This window comes from Mycteria americana, chromosome 4 (assembly GCF_035582795.1).
Source record: "Mycteria americana isolate JAX WOST 10 ecotype Jacksonville Zoo and Gardens chromosome 4, USCA_MyAme_1.0, whole genome shotgun sequence".
NCBI classification, from domain to species: Eukaryota; Metazoa; Chordata; class Aves; order Ciconiiformes; family Ciconiidae; genus Mycteria; species Mycteria americana.
In genome coordinates this window covers 88,436,267-88,450,610 of record NC_134368.1, presented here as the reverse complement: position 1 = coordinate 88,450,610, position 14,344 = coordinate 88,436,267, and the positions used below count along the sequence as shown (strand labels likewise).

At 41.3% G+C, this 14,344-nt stretch overlaps 1 protein-coding gene across 11 annotated transcripts in view; it reads right to left on the bottom strand.

Moving 5' to 3' along the window:
* CAMK2D (calcium/calmodulin dependent protein kinase II delta) overlaps nucleotides 1–14,344 on the bottom strand; it is a 167,177-nt gene that overhangs the window by 112,604 nt on the left and 40,229 nt on the right. Inside the window, exon 1 of one of the 11 annotated variants that reach the window (XM_075501207.1) lies at nucleotides 3,411–3,447. The exons of the other annotated variants lie outside the window; for them this stretch is intronic. Coding sequence (XP_075357322.1) covers nucleotides 3,411–3,432 — 22 coding nt within the window. The 5' untranslated portion in view covers nucleotides 3,433–3,447. Of the gene's footprint in view, nucleotides 1–3,410; nucleotides 3,448–14,344 lie in introns of those variants that run through there. 11 annotated transcript variants of the gene reach the window in all.

Genomic DNA, 14,344 nt, shown 5'->3' with positions numbered 1-14,344 from the left:
TTTGAGCCTGCTTAGGAGATGAAGCCCTTTGCTAGAACCTTAAACCCTGCTCCACATAATTTCTAGGCAGTTCAGTGGTCAGGTAGGACCTCACCACCCAACCTTTTAGCAGTTTCTGGGCTGTGCAAAGACATACCTAACACCTGGTAACATTGAGGCAGGTAGCTGTTGAATGGGAATTTTCATGGGCACAACATAGGTGCGAGGCACCTGAGGTCTGCTTACACCCTGGGTCAGATCTGACCCTTGCTCACTACATACAGGACATTCGTAAGATCAAGGATTTAGAACCTAAAACAGCTTAGCAGGTCTGTGAATGTTTCACCGAGGAACAAAACCTTTTCTTTGTGCTCCTCTTTATCATAGGAGCGCCTGATTTTTTTTTAACCTATGTGAGAAAGGGAGGCACGTAAGCGGGCCGAGACTCTCCCTACCGACTTGCACAGTGCATAGTCATTCACATACGTTCCAAGCCATGCAACAAGGAGACAGCTCTGAAGGTCTCCCACCCCAGACCAGAAGCACATCTAGGGTTGCTATAGCCTTTCAGGCCAGGACCTCTCCTGCTTTGCACAGGTTCCCTGTATTCTTATTTTTTATTAAAGCATTCAAAAGAATGTATCTTCCCAAAGTAGAAGTTCCGGGGCCAGTTCACAGGCTGCACTGACACCATTAGGTGCCAAGAAAAGGCAGAGTTGCAGCAGTACTGCCCTCTTCCCACCGCAGTGGCAGAGCCTCGTTGTACGTGGGAACAGGAGGCGGACCACGCTGCCCGACCGGAACACCGGTTGTCCAAACAAACTTTCCCTTCTCACTTCTGAGGAACAAAAAGGACTGGCTGGAACCAGTCTATGGATGATGTTGTTCCAATGCAGGGGCACAGATGAAGTTCATCAAGGTCCCCCTTGAGAAATAAGTGTGCTACATGTAGTAAAAAAAAGGCATAAAATTGAAATGTTAAGATTACGATAAACCCTTCCATGTGTGCAGATTCTAGGCCAAACAACCCACAGAGCTGCAAAATTTTCTGAGAGGGGAAAAAAAAAAAAAGGCATCAAAGAAAGCTTACCTTTCAGTACTACCAAAATGTCGAATGTGATGCCTGGGTGACCTGAAATAGCAGCCATATTCTTTTATTCTTTCCACACATTCTCCCCTGGCAGTTATGCAAACCAATTCTTTGTAACTCAGTGGGGGAGACACACAGGTTAACAGAGCAATACAACCCCCCCCCCCCCCCCGATTTTGTCAACTTCTCTGACAACTATATAGAGCACAATGAAGTATCCTAGGTATCATGGAATGTAAATAGTTGTGGTTTAAGGGTGTACTGCGTAAAGGAATGGTGTTGCAACAGTGACTTGCTTTAAGTCTAGGAACGTGGTTTATACACAAGCTCACTGCATCAAATAAATGTTTTATACTCTCTCTGAAGAAGTATTAAAGCTCTGGAAGCAGTTCAGTTCCATTTCTTAGAACTGATAATTTCTGTAAGTTGATGTCATCAACGGGGACCAACAATATTACTAAGCCCCTGATTGAGCTGGTTCTTACGGAAGAATTTACAGACCTTTAGCACTTTGCAACCTAATCATTTTCAGCCTATAAGAGAAAACAAGAACCACATTTATTCATGTAGCAGTACATCACGCAGCCCTTTGAATCTTCCATTACTGAGTTCATGCTACAGAAGTGCTCACAGATAAGCCTCACTTACCCCCTCCACTATTCTTAGAGAAGGTAAATGCTAAGGAGTATGGTCCTTCAATTCCCAAAAGCACTTTTTCAAAATGAGTGCTCTGGCATTCTCTACCTGCTCCTGCGGAAACAATTGAAAACACAGTCTTTACTTATTCCTCTCTTCCTAGTATTTATAGCTAAGAAAGGGGGACATTCTTATAATAAACAATTAAGACACTAAGAGTACTCATCTGACCCACCCCTCCTCATGTTTCCTGAACAGAAGCACACGCCAGGTGTTCATTGTTATAAAGACATCTTTTCCATGGATACCCGGGCCCGTAATGGATAAGAGTATGCAACAACAATAGCAGAGCCAATTCTTTTATTAGGCTGTTGGGCAAAAGCATCAACAGACCAGAAATCAGGGCACCGAGTATGCCTCCAGTTATTTCTGTGGTCGTGTTCGCATACGCACTTCTATTCAATCAGGCTTCTGAATATCAAGGACAAGCAAAATATATTAATCCAAGATGCTTTGTAAAATAATGACTAAAAACCGCACCTGTTGATTTCCAAATTCTGCCCCAGGGCATTAAGAAAACAAAAGGCACATTTGTGCTCAGCTGCGAAGGCTGCCAACAATAGCAGTTTTCAGTCGGTTAATGTTCCTGCAGGGCTTTCTTCCACTTCCCACCCCCTTGCTATGTTAATATTTTAGTGTTCACAGTGTGCGCGAATTCGATAAATAGATGCAGAGACTTCATTCCTACCTACAAAGCACAGATTAGAGTCAGAGGTGGTACAAGTGTCTTCAGGCCACTTTATCAAGACACTTGAGCTCCGATTTCTATGACAGCTATGACCAAAAAAAAGTGCAGGATATTCCTGCATTTCTTCTGTTTCTAGCACCGCTGCTGAAATTGAGGAGCACATGTTTTACTTTAAAGTGAGGTGGCAAAAGGAGTAAAGAGAACATGTGACATTAATAGCAAAGCACTGAGCCAAGAAGATTTTACTTTTTTTATATGATTTGTGCTTAATGATGTCGAAAATGAACAGACAGAAGAGACCAACAGAATAATTGTTAGAACACAGGCTGGATTTTACTCAAATGTTGGGAACCTTTAAACAGTTCCTAAAAGCATGCATTCACACGGTGCAGAGTTCAAGCTAATAAATCCTATTTTTTTTTTCCCCTTTTTATACTCTAATTTGCTGTGGATTTAAACAGCCAGCTGGCGATTCACTCCGAGAGAAGTGACTTAGAAAAGCAAGAAGAGCATTAGTAAAAGTCTGAAATTGCTGCATTGGCCCAGCAAGCCACACTGGCACAATTGAAAACAACTTTAAACAACAGTCCCTAGAGAACAAAAAGTAGTTATTGTTTATATGCATTTTGCCTCTTTCTGGGTTAAATACCCTCATCAGGTTAGAGGAGATAAATCTCCACTTTTAAAAATAATACATTTTTTAATGTATCGTATAAAAATATATGCACAATTCTAGGTAGGTTTATATAGACTGTATATTTTAGATGTTATATAAACAGTACATCTACTGAAATTGAGTAATATGCTGTAAAACTCTTCAGTGCCAATATAAACAGAAAGGCCCTCAGAGCCAGTAAGTGCAAGTTTGATCACCGTCACCTACAACTGTTTGCCAACCCATCTTCACCTGACATTTAACTCTGTTTACTGTGTCCCATCATCTCCCCTCTGTACCACCTCTTTTATTCTGATCTTCCATCCAGCGCTGCTGCTTGTACCATCCCCCTAATATATCTTCATGCAAGACTTACTTTTGCCTTAACAGGAAACCTGAATGCACTTGTCATCCTGAATCTTCTCCCTACTACCTCTTTCTGTCCCTACAGCAGTATATTTTCATTTGTGACTCAAACTTGCAAATTCTTACAACCGAGTCAGCCAAATCTTCTTCAACCCTTCCTCTTTTTTGGACCTCTAATTTGTTTTTGGCAATAACTCTACGTGCAAGACCTGAGCATATTTAAAAGCAGAAGAATAAGGCTTCTTTTGAGACAGACCACTTTTGTTCCCTACCGCTTCAGTCGCGGTTTCCCACTTCTGGCTGGAAAACTTACTTCACGCGGTGCAGCCTCCCAGAACTCTGCTCCCCCCTCATCTGGCACCTCAAACCAGCTGCTCTCCACCACTTTTACCAGGTGACCCTCCTGGAGTCCCCTCAATTGACTTGTCGCTTTTTGCATGACGTTTATATACTAGGTTTTGAAAGCCCTTCACATTTTGTCCTTGCAGCCCTTTGCTCTCCTCATTTTCCCCTTCCATCTCGAAACAAATGGACATCCTTCATCTTACACGCTGGGAACTCTTCCTGTCCTTTGCTGCCCTCCTTTCATCTTTGGTTCTCAATTTTAGACTGTATGCCCTCTACCTCTAATGTTTTTAATTTCTGCTGATAACTATCTGACTGCATACAGTATTTCTCATTTTGTCCTATCTTCTATTCTCTGCTGGTTTAAATTTTTTTAGGCTTCTCAGTCATGATTCATATTTGAGTAGTTCAGACATTAAACATGACAAGTTATATTCCAGAATACGCAAGCTTACTCCACTTACTCTCAGCAGGAGTTAAAGCAGAGCACGCATGTAAGCGGACCAAAAGCACTGAGGCTGCTTTAGCACAACACGTCAGCCAAATGGCAGCTTCCATTTTTCAGATTTTACAGAGGAATATGTAACTATTCAGCAATTGGAGTTTCAGGGTGCTTACCACCTTTTTGCATTGTACAATTTGTCAGGGGTGGAGAATATGATTAAAGGAGAGCAATTTGAAGAAGACTCTGCCTCATACACTGAGCTTCTGAAACTAATACCGAAACCATTTGTAATTACAAATGTTGCTGAATCAGCGCTTTAATTCCATGAAGCACCTGTCTGAAAGCCTTTCTACACATCCCCTTGTGCTAATAGGTGTGAAAGCTATATGATGTATCCACAAAAATCACAAATTTGGTTTCCTGATTCAGCCAGAAATGCCTGAAGTAAAAGGAGTATATGCAGCACGAGTGAGTCGGCACATACAGCGAACGGAAATGACAGCTTCATCCCACGCAGGGGACGCTTCAGACTTGGTAAGCAGCATAATGACTGGTCGCTTTTAAACAGAACTTGATAAACGTATTCGATTTGTAGAACACAGCCATCTGATGGCTGTGTCATCTTAAGTATATAGAGGTTTTATTTTCCAGTCCGATGTTCCAACGAGTCAAAATGAAGAGATGTCGGCCTGCAAAACACTAAATCCTCGAGTACTGGCTCCCACATATTTTCACGTACCCTGTTTATAACACCGACACTGAAAGTGAGTGTTATATAACGGCTCCTGAACGAATAGCTCTAAACCATAATTAGGGAAATATTTTTTCCATTTCTTAGCTCATTTCCTGCAGAAAGTTGCAGTAAGTTTGTAGGAAACAAAAGTATTTGGAAAAAAATTCTTCGGAATTGAAAGTAAGTTCAGAAAAATACCTCATATTTAAGAGATGCCTGGAATTTCAGGCCTTGATTCAGCAGTCTAACAAGCACTAAAGCATCTGCTTGCCCTTGAATACTTCACTGGAGAGGGATGGGCTCAAGGACATACTTGAATGCCTTGCTGAACTCCAGTCCTACAAACCCCATCTTAAAGAGGAACAGTTCAACCCATTAAATCCATTAAAAGCATTACAAACTCTGAACAGACTTTTATTTGACAACTAAAATTTTGAAGGCACCTTCAAGTATTTAGGTTTCTAAAATAATGCTGAGACACATACATGAGACATACTCATTTTCCCTCCAGATGTTGATCAAAAAATATTGTCTAATAGTAAAAAAAAAAAAAAAAAGGCAGCTTACTATAAACCCAAAACACAGTCAGCTACAGCAATATGTAAACTATGGTGGCAAATGATTTTTTAACTTGAAATAAATCATGACCTACTGACTGACACTAGCTAGTTTTAATATAAATCAGTAATTACCACACGTAAGACACCAAGTCACGATGACTGCCTAGGATATCCACTTGGCTTGGATAGACAGGAGCAAGTCACTGATTTTGAAGCTGCTGCAGAGAACAACTTCTGGACTCTGACTTTAAGTTCTTCACTTTGGCAATGCTTATTTTTAGAAAGCATATCAACGATCACCATCTTTTGCCTTGACGCCATTTCTAGAACAAGATACTGCATTAATTGTTTGGGAGGGAGAAACTTTTAAATTTTTTTTTAAACAGAAGATGACCAGCGAGGACGTTCAGTTCACCAATAGCTGAGGGATGCTAGAATATTCCATATTTAATAGAAAGGGAAAAAAGAGTAGTCAAAGGCAGAAATACCATTGCGCAGAAAAGGTCAACAACTTTTATTTCCGACATTTCCTGTAGTCACTGTTACTTTAACACTAAACATTACACATCACTTATTCTACCAGAGACTGAGGGCTTCTTTTATCCAAATCCACTTGAAATCACTGACGTTTATCTTAATAAAAGCTCATGGACTTTACCCCCTTAGGAGGAAACAACTGTAGAATTAGCATCAAGTCCAAAAAGAACAAAAAACAATGGTTTGGCAACTATCATTATGACTCAAAGGAAATTTATTAAACACATCAAAGCCAAAGCTTTTCATAACAAAAAGAAATGCTAAGAATACATAAGCACATGCCTAGAGGAATATTTCTTCAAAAATAACAGTAGGCTGTACTAGTACTATAGGACTAAAGAGACTATTGCATTAATAAAAATATCCTAATGACTAAACCTCAGTATTTACCAAATAGCAGGTCATAAGTAAAGCAGGTATTTATTTCTACATGGCCCACAAAAAGCTAAAACACTAATAATAATAAACTCAGAAAGGAGTTCCACATTAACTAGTAATTTGACTATCTTCCTTCCATTAATTTATTTTAAGAAAGAAGTGGTTTATGACTAACCCACCATATTAAATTTTTTCTGCTCTGCCAAGTTGCTAAGTCTTTGCTCATGAGAATAACAAATCTTCTCCTCAAATACCATGTGCATGAATAGGTTTTAACTACCTGAAGCTTTATATTACAGCAATCTTTGGTACCAGGATTCTGATGCCATGACCTCCAAGCTACCTGAGTATGGTCTTAATTTTGAAAGTGGATCATCTTGACATTATTTTTAGAATCACTTTCTTGTAACTCAATTCACCGAGTTTGTAAAAGCACCTTTCTTAAAAAAACGATTAAGTCTTGCAAACACATACTACTAAGAGATAGTACCCAAATGGAGTCTTTTCTCATTAAAAAAAAAGTATCTCAGAGGATTACTGTTGTTACTCTTAAAGTACCACCGCAGTAGTTTCAGTCAACACTAACCGGTGAATCTGTTATTGAAGGTTACTGGTCTAATTTGTATTAATGGAGAGTTTTGACCCTGAGTTTGAATAGATATCTTACTCTTTCAGGTTGATTTTCTAACAACAATGCAAACCCACCGTAACTGGCTGAACCATGAAAACGCAAAAGCCTCTAATACTTGAAACTAAGGATAAATGCCCAAATCCTCCAAGCGTTTTGCCTCCTAATTCCTAATTTGTCTTATTTCAGTAAGACCTGCATGCCTAAATAGCTTGCCTGATGCAACAGTTGCCGTCATTTCACTCGTTCTACAGACGGTCAATGAAGATGCTCCCAGGCAAGTAAGTCTGAGGCTTGCTTTTTTTTTTTTTTTTAATTAAGGTGAGGATAGAATAAACAGGATTTTTAAAAACAGCCACACATAAAAGTAAAAGCAAGTATTACTAGGTATTTAAACCTTTCTTTTTGACAAATCTGGGGTTTATTGTGTAAACAAGCTCTCTTCCTTAAATGTGTGCTTTCGTGAGATTCTGCACTCTGTGCCATACATTATATCCGGAAGATAGTCAAAGGAATTGTTAAATATATAGAAATCCTGTATCAGATTAAGCCATCTAGGGCTGCAAGCAGGAAGTCCCATGAGGAAAGCTAGTCTCTTCAAGGGTCAGGGCTTGCACAGAACCTGCCTAAAGACACTTAAGCTTTTGCCTGCTATTAGGGCAACTAACACTTGCTTATTTGCACGTGTAGTATTAATTCCCAAGCTGCTAGCCTTTTCCCGAGCTACTGAGCTTCTCGGGAAATGCTATAAAACTGGGTTATCTTACCCTGTCCGTTTTGCCAACGGAGGGTGAATCATTCTCTGCCTCAGGAAAATAAAAAGATCCTAGACTGCACGGAGCATGAGAGAGAAACAGAGCTGTGAGGAAAAGCTGTCAAAAGGAGAAAACCCCAATAATCCTGCTATGCAAAAGAACACGACGCATTTCAGTTTCTCACGGTGTCAGGTTCATCCCTGGTACAACTCCAGCATTAAAGACATGATCAATCTTTGAAAACCACACGCAGCTTTCAGGGATAAAACAAGCGCAGTCAATAGGCCATTCTAGATAATGAATGTTTATCCCTTGTTTCCGTAAATAAAGACCCCAGGACAGATATTCTAATATTCCAGAGAGTCCAAATGCTGGTACAGTGACCAATATTAGCTATCTGAAAAGGTAAGACTGGAATATCATTGATATTAGCGGTCTGAAATGGTAAAACTGGAATATTTTAAATGGTAATAATTGCACAGTACTTTATTGATATTACAAAAGACAACAAGAAAGTAATCAATATAATTGGGAAATTATTGAATTTGATTAGCCTGATGATTTAGAGAAAATAAGTATGTAAGAATATATTTACAGCAACATGATTTGTTCAAAATATCCACGTTGTCACTTTAAGTCAGGAATTTTGTTATTCTGATTAGAGATGGTATGTTTGAGGTGTTCTATTGCCAAACCCCGATCACTGATGCAAGCATGTCTTTGAAAAATCACAGCACAGGGCCGCGGCAAGAAAAAGCAAACACCCACGACCCCCCCCCCCCCCCAGCACAAACCACACCTAAACAACAACAATAAAATGTAATTCAGAGCCAAATGGAAGAATTTCGATTTACTCAGCAGAAAAACCCTCAACTAGATAAAGGTTCTTTCCAACAAGAAAAACTGGCGTTTGGTTCAATTCCCATTCCCTCTAGGTATCAGCCTCTGGTATTGTCATTGTTTTTTCTAGGATCTGCTGCATATCTGACAAAGTTACTTAGTGGAAATACTTTAAATTATGACTGTTATGTACCACTACTATTAAACAACCAAATTGAATGTGGTTTCCATGGTACAGCTGGATATTCTACTTACCATATAGACTTTTTCACTAACTGAATCTACTGCAGAGAAAAACCTTTCTCTTCTGCAACCGAGGTAAGGGAACTGGAGGAGGGAAATAACCCAGCCTCCAGTTGTGTTATTTAATTAAAACTGCCAGTTCTAATTAAATTGCTGGCAAAGCACTGGGGAAAGAGTACCACTGTTATACCAAATTTATAAAACAGAAATTCATTACTCATATACTGTATTTGCCCACAACCCTTTCAGCTAATTCCAAGAGCTCACAGCCAGTATGTGTACTGAACAGCTCTGGGAGACGGAACAGCTTTGCAGTTCAGCGTAGAACAAGGACCACAGCACTTTCACTTTGCTTCTCAAACATCCATGAGAACTGACACAGAAAGCATTGATAAAGCACAACAGCAAATCTCAGCAATTTCTGCCTCGTCCCACTACAGCTCATCGGTTTCCAAAGCAAATCTGCATTTTAGTGCCTTTCACCACCTGTCACGCAGCCGGACGCATTCCAGTTTCGAGGGCAGAGAAACCTACGGCAGTATTTTTTCAGCTGCCTACGGCCTTTGAGAGAACAAGTCTGTGACAGGAAGGTAGCTTACAAAATAAACTCTTCAGACTAACAGACTTTTTCCACTACTTCTAACAAGTAGTGGAAAGGGGAGAACTGCTTAAAGCCTATCTACAGAATCATTCCTAGGGATAAGGGCATATGCTATGATCCTGGCCCCTAATCTGAAAATTAGGGGTGAAAGACACCTCTTTTTACAAGTCCCCTTCCAGACAGTGTAGTAACAGGCTGTGGCAAGATACTTGTGTTCTTTTCCTCTTTAAAAGAAATACAGGTATATTTTAAAATTTTAGTTTTCCGTCTTTCCTCTTCCCCTTTTCACCCGCACACCCTTTATTTTTTCTTCATCACCAATACCCCTAGAGAGAGGGGTGAGACTAGTTAGGTGTACTTTAGCCAACCTTTCTTAATTAGAAATAGCTGAAGATATAATTAAGGGCAGAGCTGCCACTGAACCAACATGTGCACGAAACCCTGCCAGGGCAACAGAGAAAGCTCGGTAGGTGAGGGAAATTTCAAAAAGATTTATTTAAATTCAGTCCCCTCCAAGACAAATTGCTACTGTATCACACCAGGATCCTCTGTAGCTATCAGGTACAAAAATGGGCAGGGCCAATTTAATTTAAAGTTTCTCTTTTTACTTGGCATTCTCTCACAAGCTTCTTACTAAGATCAAATCATTTGCCATTTACTCTGGTGTCTTCTTACACGGTGGAAGCCACTCGGCAACCTTCCCCCTTACCCAAGAGTTCCTAGTTTAAGGCACCTAGGATGAGGTGCTCGCCTTCCATTGAAGATCTAACCATCCTCTAAGCAAGGCTGCAGCTGCAGACAGAGCAGGATACCAGCTAAACATCACTTCTGTCACATCTCTGCTGGTCAGAATGATGCAAGTCCTTAAGGCCCAGCCAAGGAAGCTTGGGCCAGACACAAAGATGACTTACTGCATCGTTGCTAACTCAGAAACTCACTACCTAAACCAGCCCCCTAAGCCTAGAGACAACCAGGTGCCTCCCTGCTTGTACAGTGGCAGAATTCCAAAGTTCAGGCAAGGACTGAGGCACCAAGAAGCCCCCCACCTCCTGCCTAATGCTCACGGTGCTCTAGAAACCGGTACTGAAGCCACCTCATGAATCTAATCCAATTCTATTTTTCTAAAGCATATTTAACATCGACCAACTTTTAAAATATCATTGTGAATGTTTTAACTTTTTCTTTTGCTTTGGTATTTCAGCTATTAACAGCTAGGGCACTCCCAAAGGAAAAGAAGCTTTACTGTCCTCTTTAGATCAGATGCATTCACAGCACTATACCAGTTAGTAGAAAGGCACCATTTGAGCTGGACTTTTCCCCGTGTTCCATCAAAAATGAAATCACCATGGAGGCTAAGAGAAACAGCAAGCAAAAGGCAAAATATTTTGTTGCTGATGACAATGACTTTTTCTTAAGAAACAGAGGTGTATCTGCTGCTGCTTCTGCCCCCATCCCCTCTTGGGACTACATGTTGAACTTTGTACTAACCAGTAAAAAGAGGGGAAAAAAACCTATCCCCATCTAACAAGGTGCTGAGGACCACAACCTGAACATGTTCTCTTAAGCATCCAAAGCTGTTATACCCTTTCCACCTCGAAGACTGTAAGCACTCTTTTTTTTCCTCCAGTGTCACAGCTTCAGCTGGATAATGTCCTCACGCCAGCCCTGACTATAACCTCGCTGTTAAGCAGAAAATGAAAATGAGCCAGGCTGGAGAAATTGGCTGGCAGGAACCTCACTGGAGAAGTTCAGCAAGGGGAAGTGCCGAGTCCTGCACCTGGGGAGGACCAGCCTGAGGCACCAGGACATGCTGGGGGCCGACTGGCTGGAAAGCAGCTTCGCAGAAAAAGATGTGGGGGTCCTGGTGGACACCAAGTTGAACACAAGTCAACAATGTGCCCTTGCAGGGAGGGCTAACGGCATGCGGGGCTGCATTAGGAGGAGTGTTGCCAGCAGGTCAAGGGAGGGGATCCTTCCCCTCTACTCTGCACTGGTGAGGCCACACCTGGAGTGCGGGGTCCAGTTGTGGGGTCCCCAGTAGGAGAGTGCTAAGGAGCTACTAGCAAGAGTCCAGTGAAAGGCCACAAAGATGATGAAAGGACTGGATTATCTCCGCTATGAGGAAAGGCTGAGAGAGCTGGGACTGTTTAGGCTAGAGAAGCAGCAGCTCAGGGATGACTTCTCAATGTGTAGAAATATCCAAAGGGAAGGTGTAAAGAAGACAGAGCCAGGCTCTCTTCCTTGGTGCCCAGTGCCAGGACCAGAGGCAATGGGCACAAACTGAAACACGGGAGGTTCCTTCTGAACAGCAGGAAACACTTTTTTACTGTGTGGGTGACTGGGCACTGGCACAGATTGCCCAGGGAGGTTGTGGAGTCTCCATCCTTGGAGATGTTCAAAAGCCACTGAACATGGTGCTGGGCAGCCTGCTGTGGGTGGCCCTGCTTGAGCAGGGGGTTGGACCAGATGACCTCCAGAGGTGCCTTCCAACCTCAGCCATTCTGTGATTCTGTGAGCCCTCAGCCCGAAGAAAGCCTAGATGCTGGATATCCCACACCAGCTGACTGTTATGAACGTCTGGCTTCAGTGTCTTCAAACACAAGCGTTTCAAATGGAGATCATGATCCTCATTCCTTCAAAGAACAGTTGTAGACATTTTCCAGAGAGGGTTCCAGAGTCTGGATTGATATTAAACCAAGCTCTTCAATACCAATTTTGAAAGACCCATTTAATGCCAACACAGGAACTAGTAAGAGCACATGCATTCCTAAAGCCCTCTCAGCTCCTGGCACATCAAGATTCCACTTGTGCAACCTAGATGTTTCCCACGTATCTTTTTGTGCTTAAGAATGCAAAGAAGTTTCCTGCTTAGGTAATTTTTACTTTATTAACAACACCCTGACTAATCTGCCATGAATTTCCTGCTCTGAGATTTCCAAATCAACTGTAACCACTCCACGCCTTGACACATCATACCATTTTCTGACTGCTTACGTAACTACATGTGAAAGAAAGCTACCTGTTAGCTAAACTGGATGTCCATCATGACAAGAATCTCCCCGTCAAAGAGACCAGGATTAGGCCGACAGCAGAAAAACCTTTAATTGCCCAAACTATGGTGTGGACAGATGTTGATTTCTGGCACCTACTGAACATAACATGCAACAGTATCTACTGCAAATACAGCTGACCAGATTGTCCTCTGGAATCTGCCCCCCTTTTTGCTCCTCAGGCAACATAAAGGGAGAGCATCTGAAAATAAGCAGAGAATTTCCTTTTAAAAAGGGAGGTCTCTATTTCCATCTTTGTTCCAAATGTCCGCTTAAATGAATGTATCCACGATGAGAAAGTATTATACCGAGGAAGCATTAATATGCTGCGCTGCCATCAGTCTAGCTGCATACACTTTAAGTTAGCTGTCTATCTTTAAAGCACACTAGGGCTAAAGCAGCTTTCACAATTAGCAAGTCCTAAATAGCTTCCTTGTACCACCCTTTCACTTCTGCATAATGAGTATGACAAACTCCCTTACACTATGCAGCAGAATTGAGTGATAGTGCCATGGAAAACATTACTCTGAATTGCCTAACTTTCACATTCTTAAAGTCTGATTCATAAACTCTTTTACTGCTGAACTGTGTGCAAGGTTATTATGCATCACGTATGAACACAGTTGTCTCCAGTCTTCATCCACCCAGCTCCCACATGTACAATACTGCAAGTAAAACCTGTGCTATGCAAGGTAAATACTAAGCATCCAGCTGTGGCCTGGAGGTATGATAGAGCGCCGAAATCTTGATTACCACTGGAAATGTTAGTAGCGCAATTATCTCCTCCGCAACCATGTCCACCGTTATCTGCACGTTCCTGAATTTAGTCCTGAACAAGGACAACCACTCTTCAAAAGGTAGATTTTTTTTTTTAAATCAAGAATTTAGAAGAGCTCTAACTCAGAGAGGAGCTAATCGGCACCTCAATAAACATACAAAGCCAGATACTCACACCCTTCCTTGGCAGAGGGCCAGTCACTGTAGTCATTATTCTGGGAGAACTCTCACTGATGGAACTGGTCCATGGCACGCAAATTATGAGTCATGCTACAAAAACTTGGCTCCTGTAGTTGTTTCCCATCTAATTAAAATTCACTCAAACATCCCACAATCTGGCTTTTACCATGACAATATCAATATCTGTGTCTGCTGCCAAAAGACTGTTCAGCACCACAAACTGGCTCCAGAGGTAGCACATACACATAATACTGAAAGAGACACCGAAAAATCTTCTATTTTGTTGCTTCTCTCCTCAAGGGACCCAGTTACATGCAGCCAGAAATCAAGCTGCTGCCTTTTTTTTTTTTTAAAGAATCAATTGAAGCAGCAGTAGTATGGTGTAAAAGAAACACACATGCACAAAGTAAACTGTTTCCATATATTTTAGGCTAGCCTAAAGATCTATTGAACGTGGCTTGCCTTCACTTTTTCCTCCCGCAGGGTTTGTAAAAACCCTTCTGTTGCCTTTTATTTTTAATTGGATATTTTGAAGCAATGTTTAGTTCATTTATCTTTATTGGTTTTATTTCTGCTTTAACTCTCTTGAGAATTTCCTCAATTACTACTTCTATTTTTAAAATGTAGTCCAGAGATACCAGTGAAGATTTGGTGAGCTGTGCAACTATCAGGCATACAGGATTAAGACAACATACTACTGAGCCCAAAGGAGTCAACATGAAGATTTTTCTCTTGCGAAAAAGATTCCTTGGGTTTGTCTCTTTATGCAACCTTGTGGATCAGGCTACAACCAAAGCC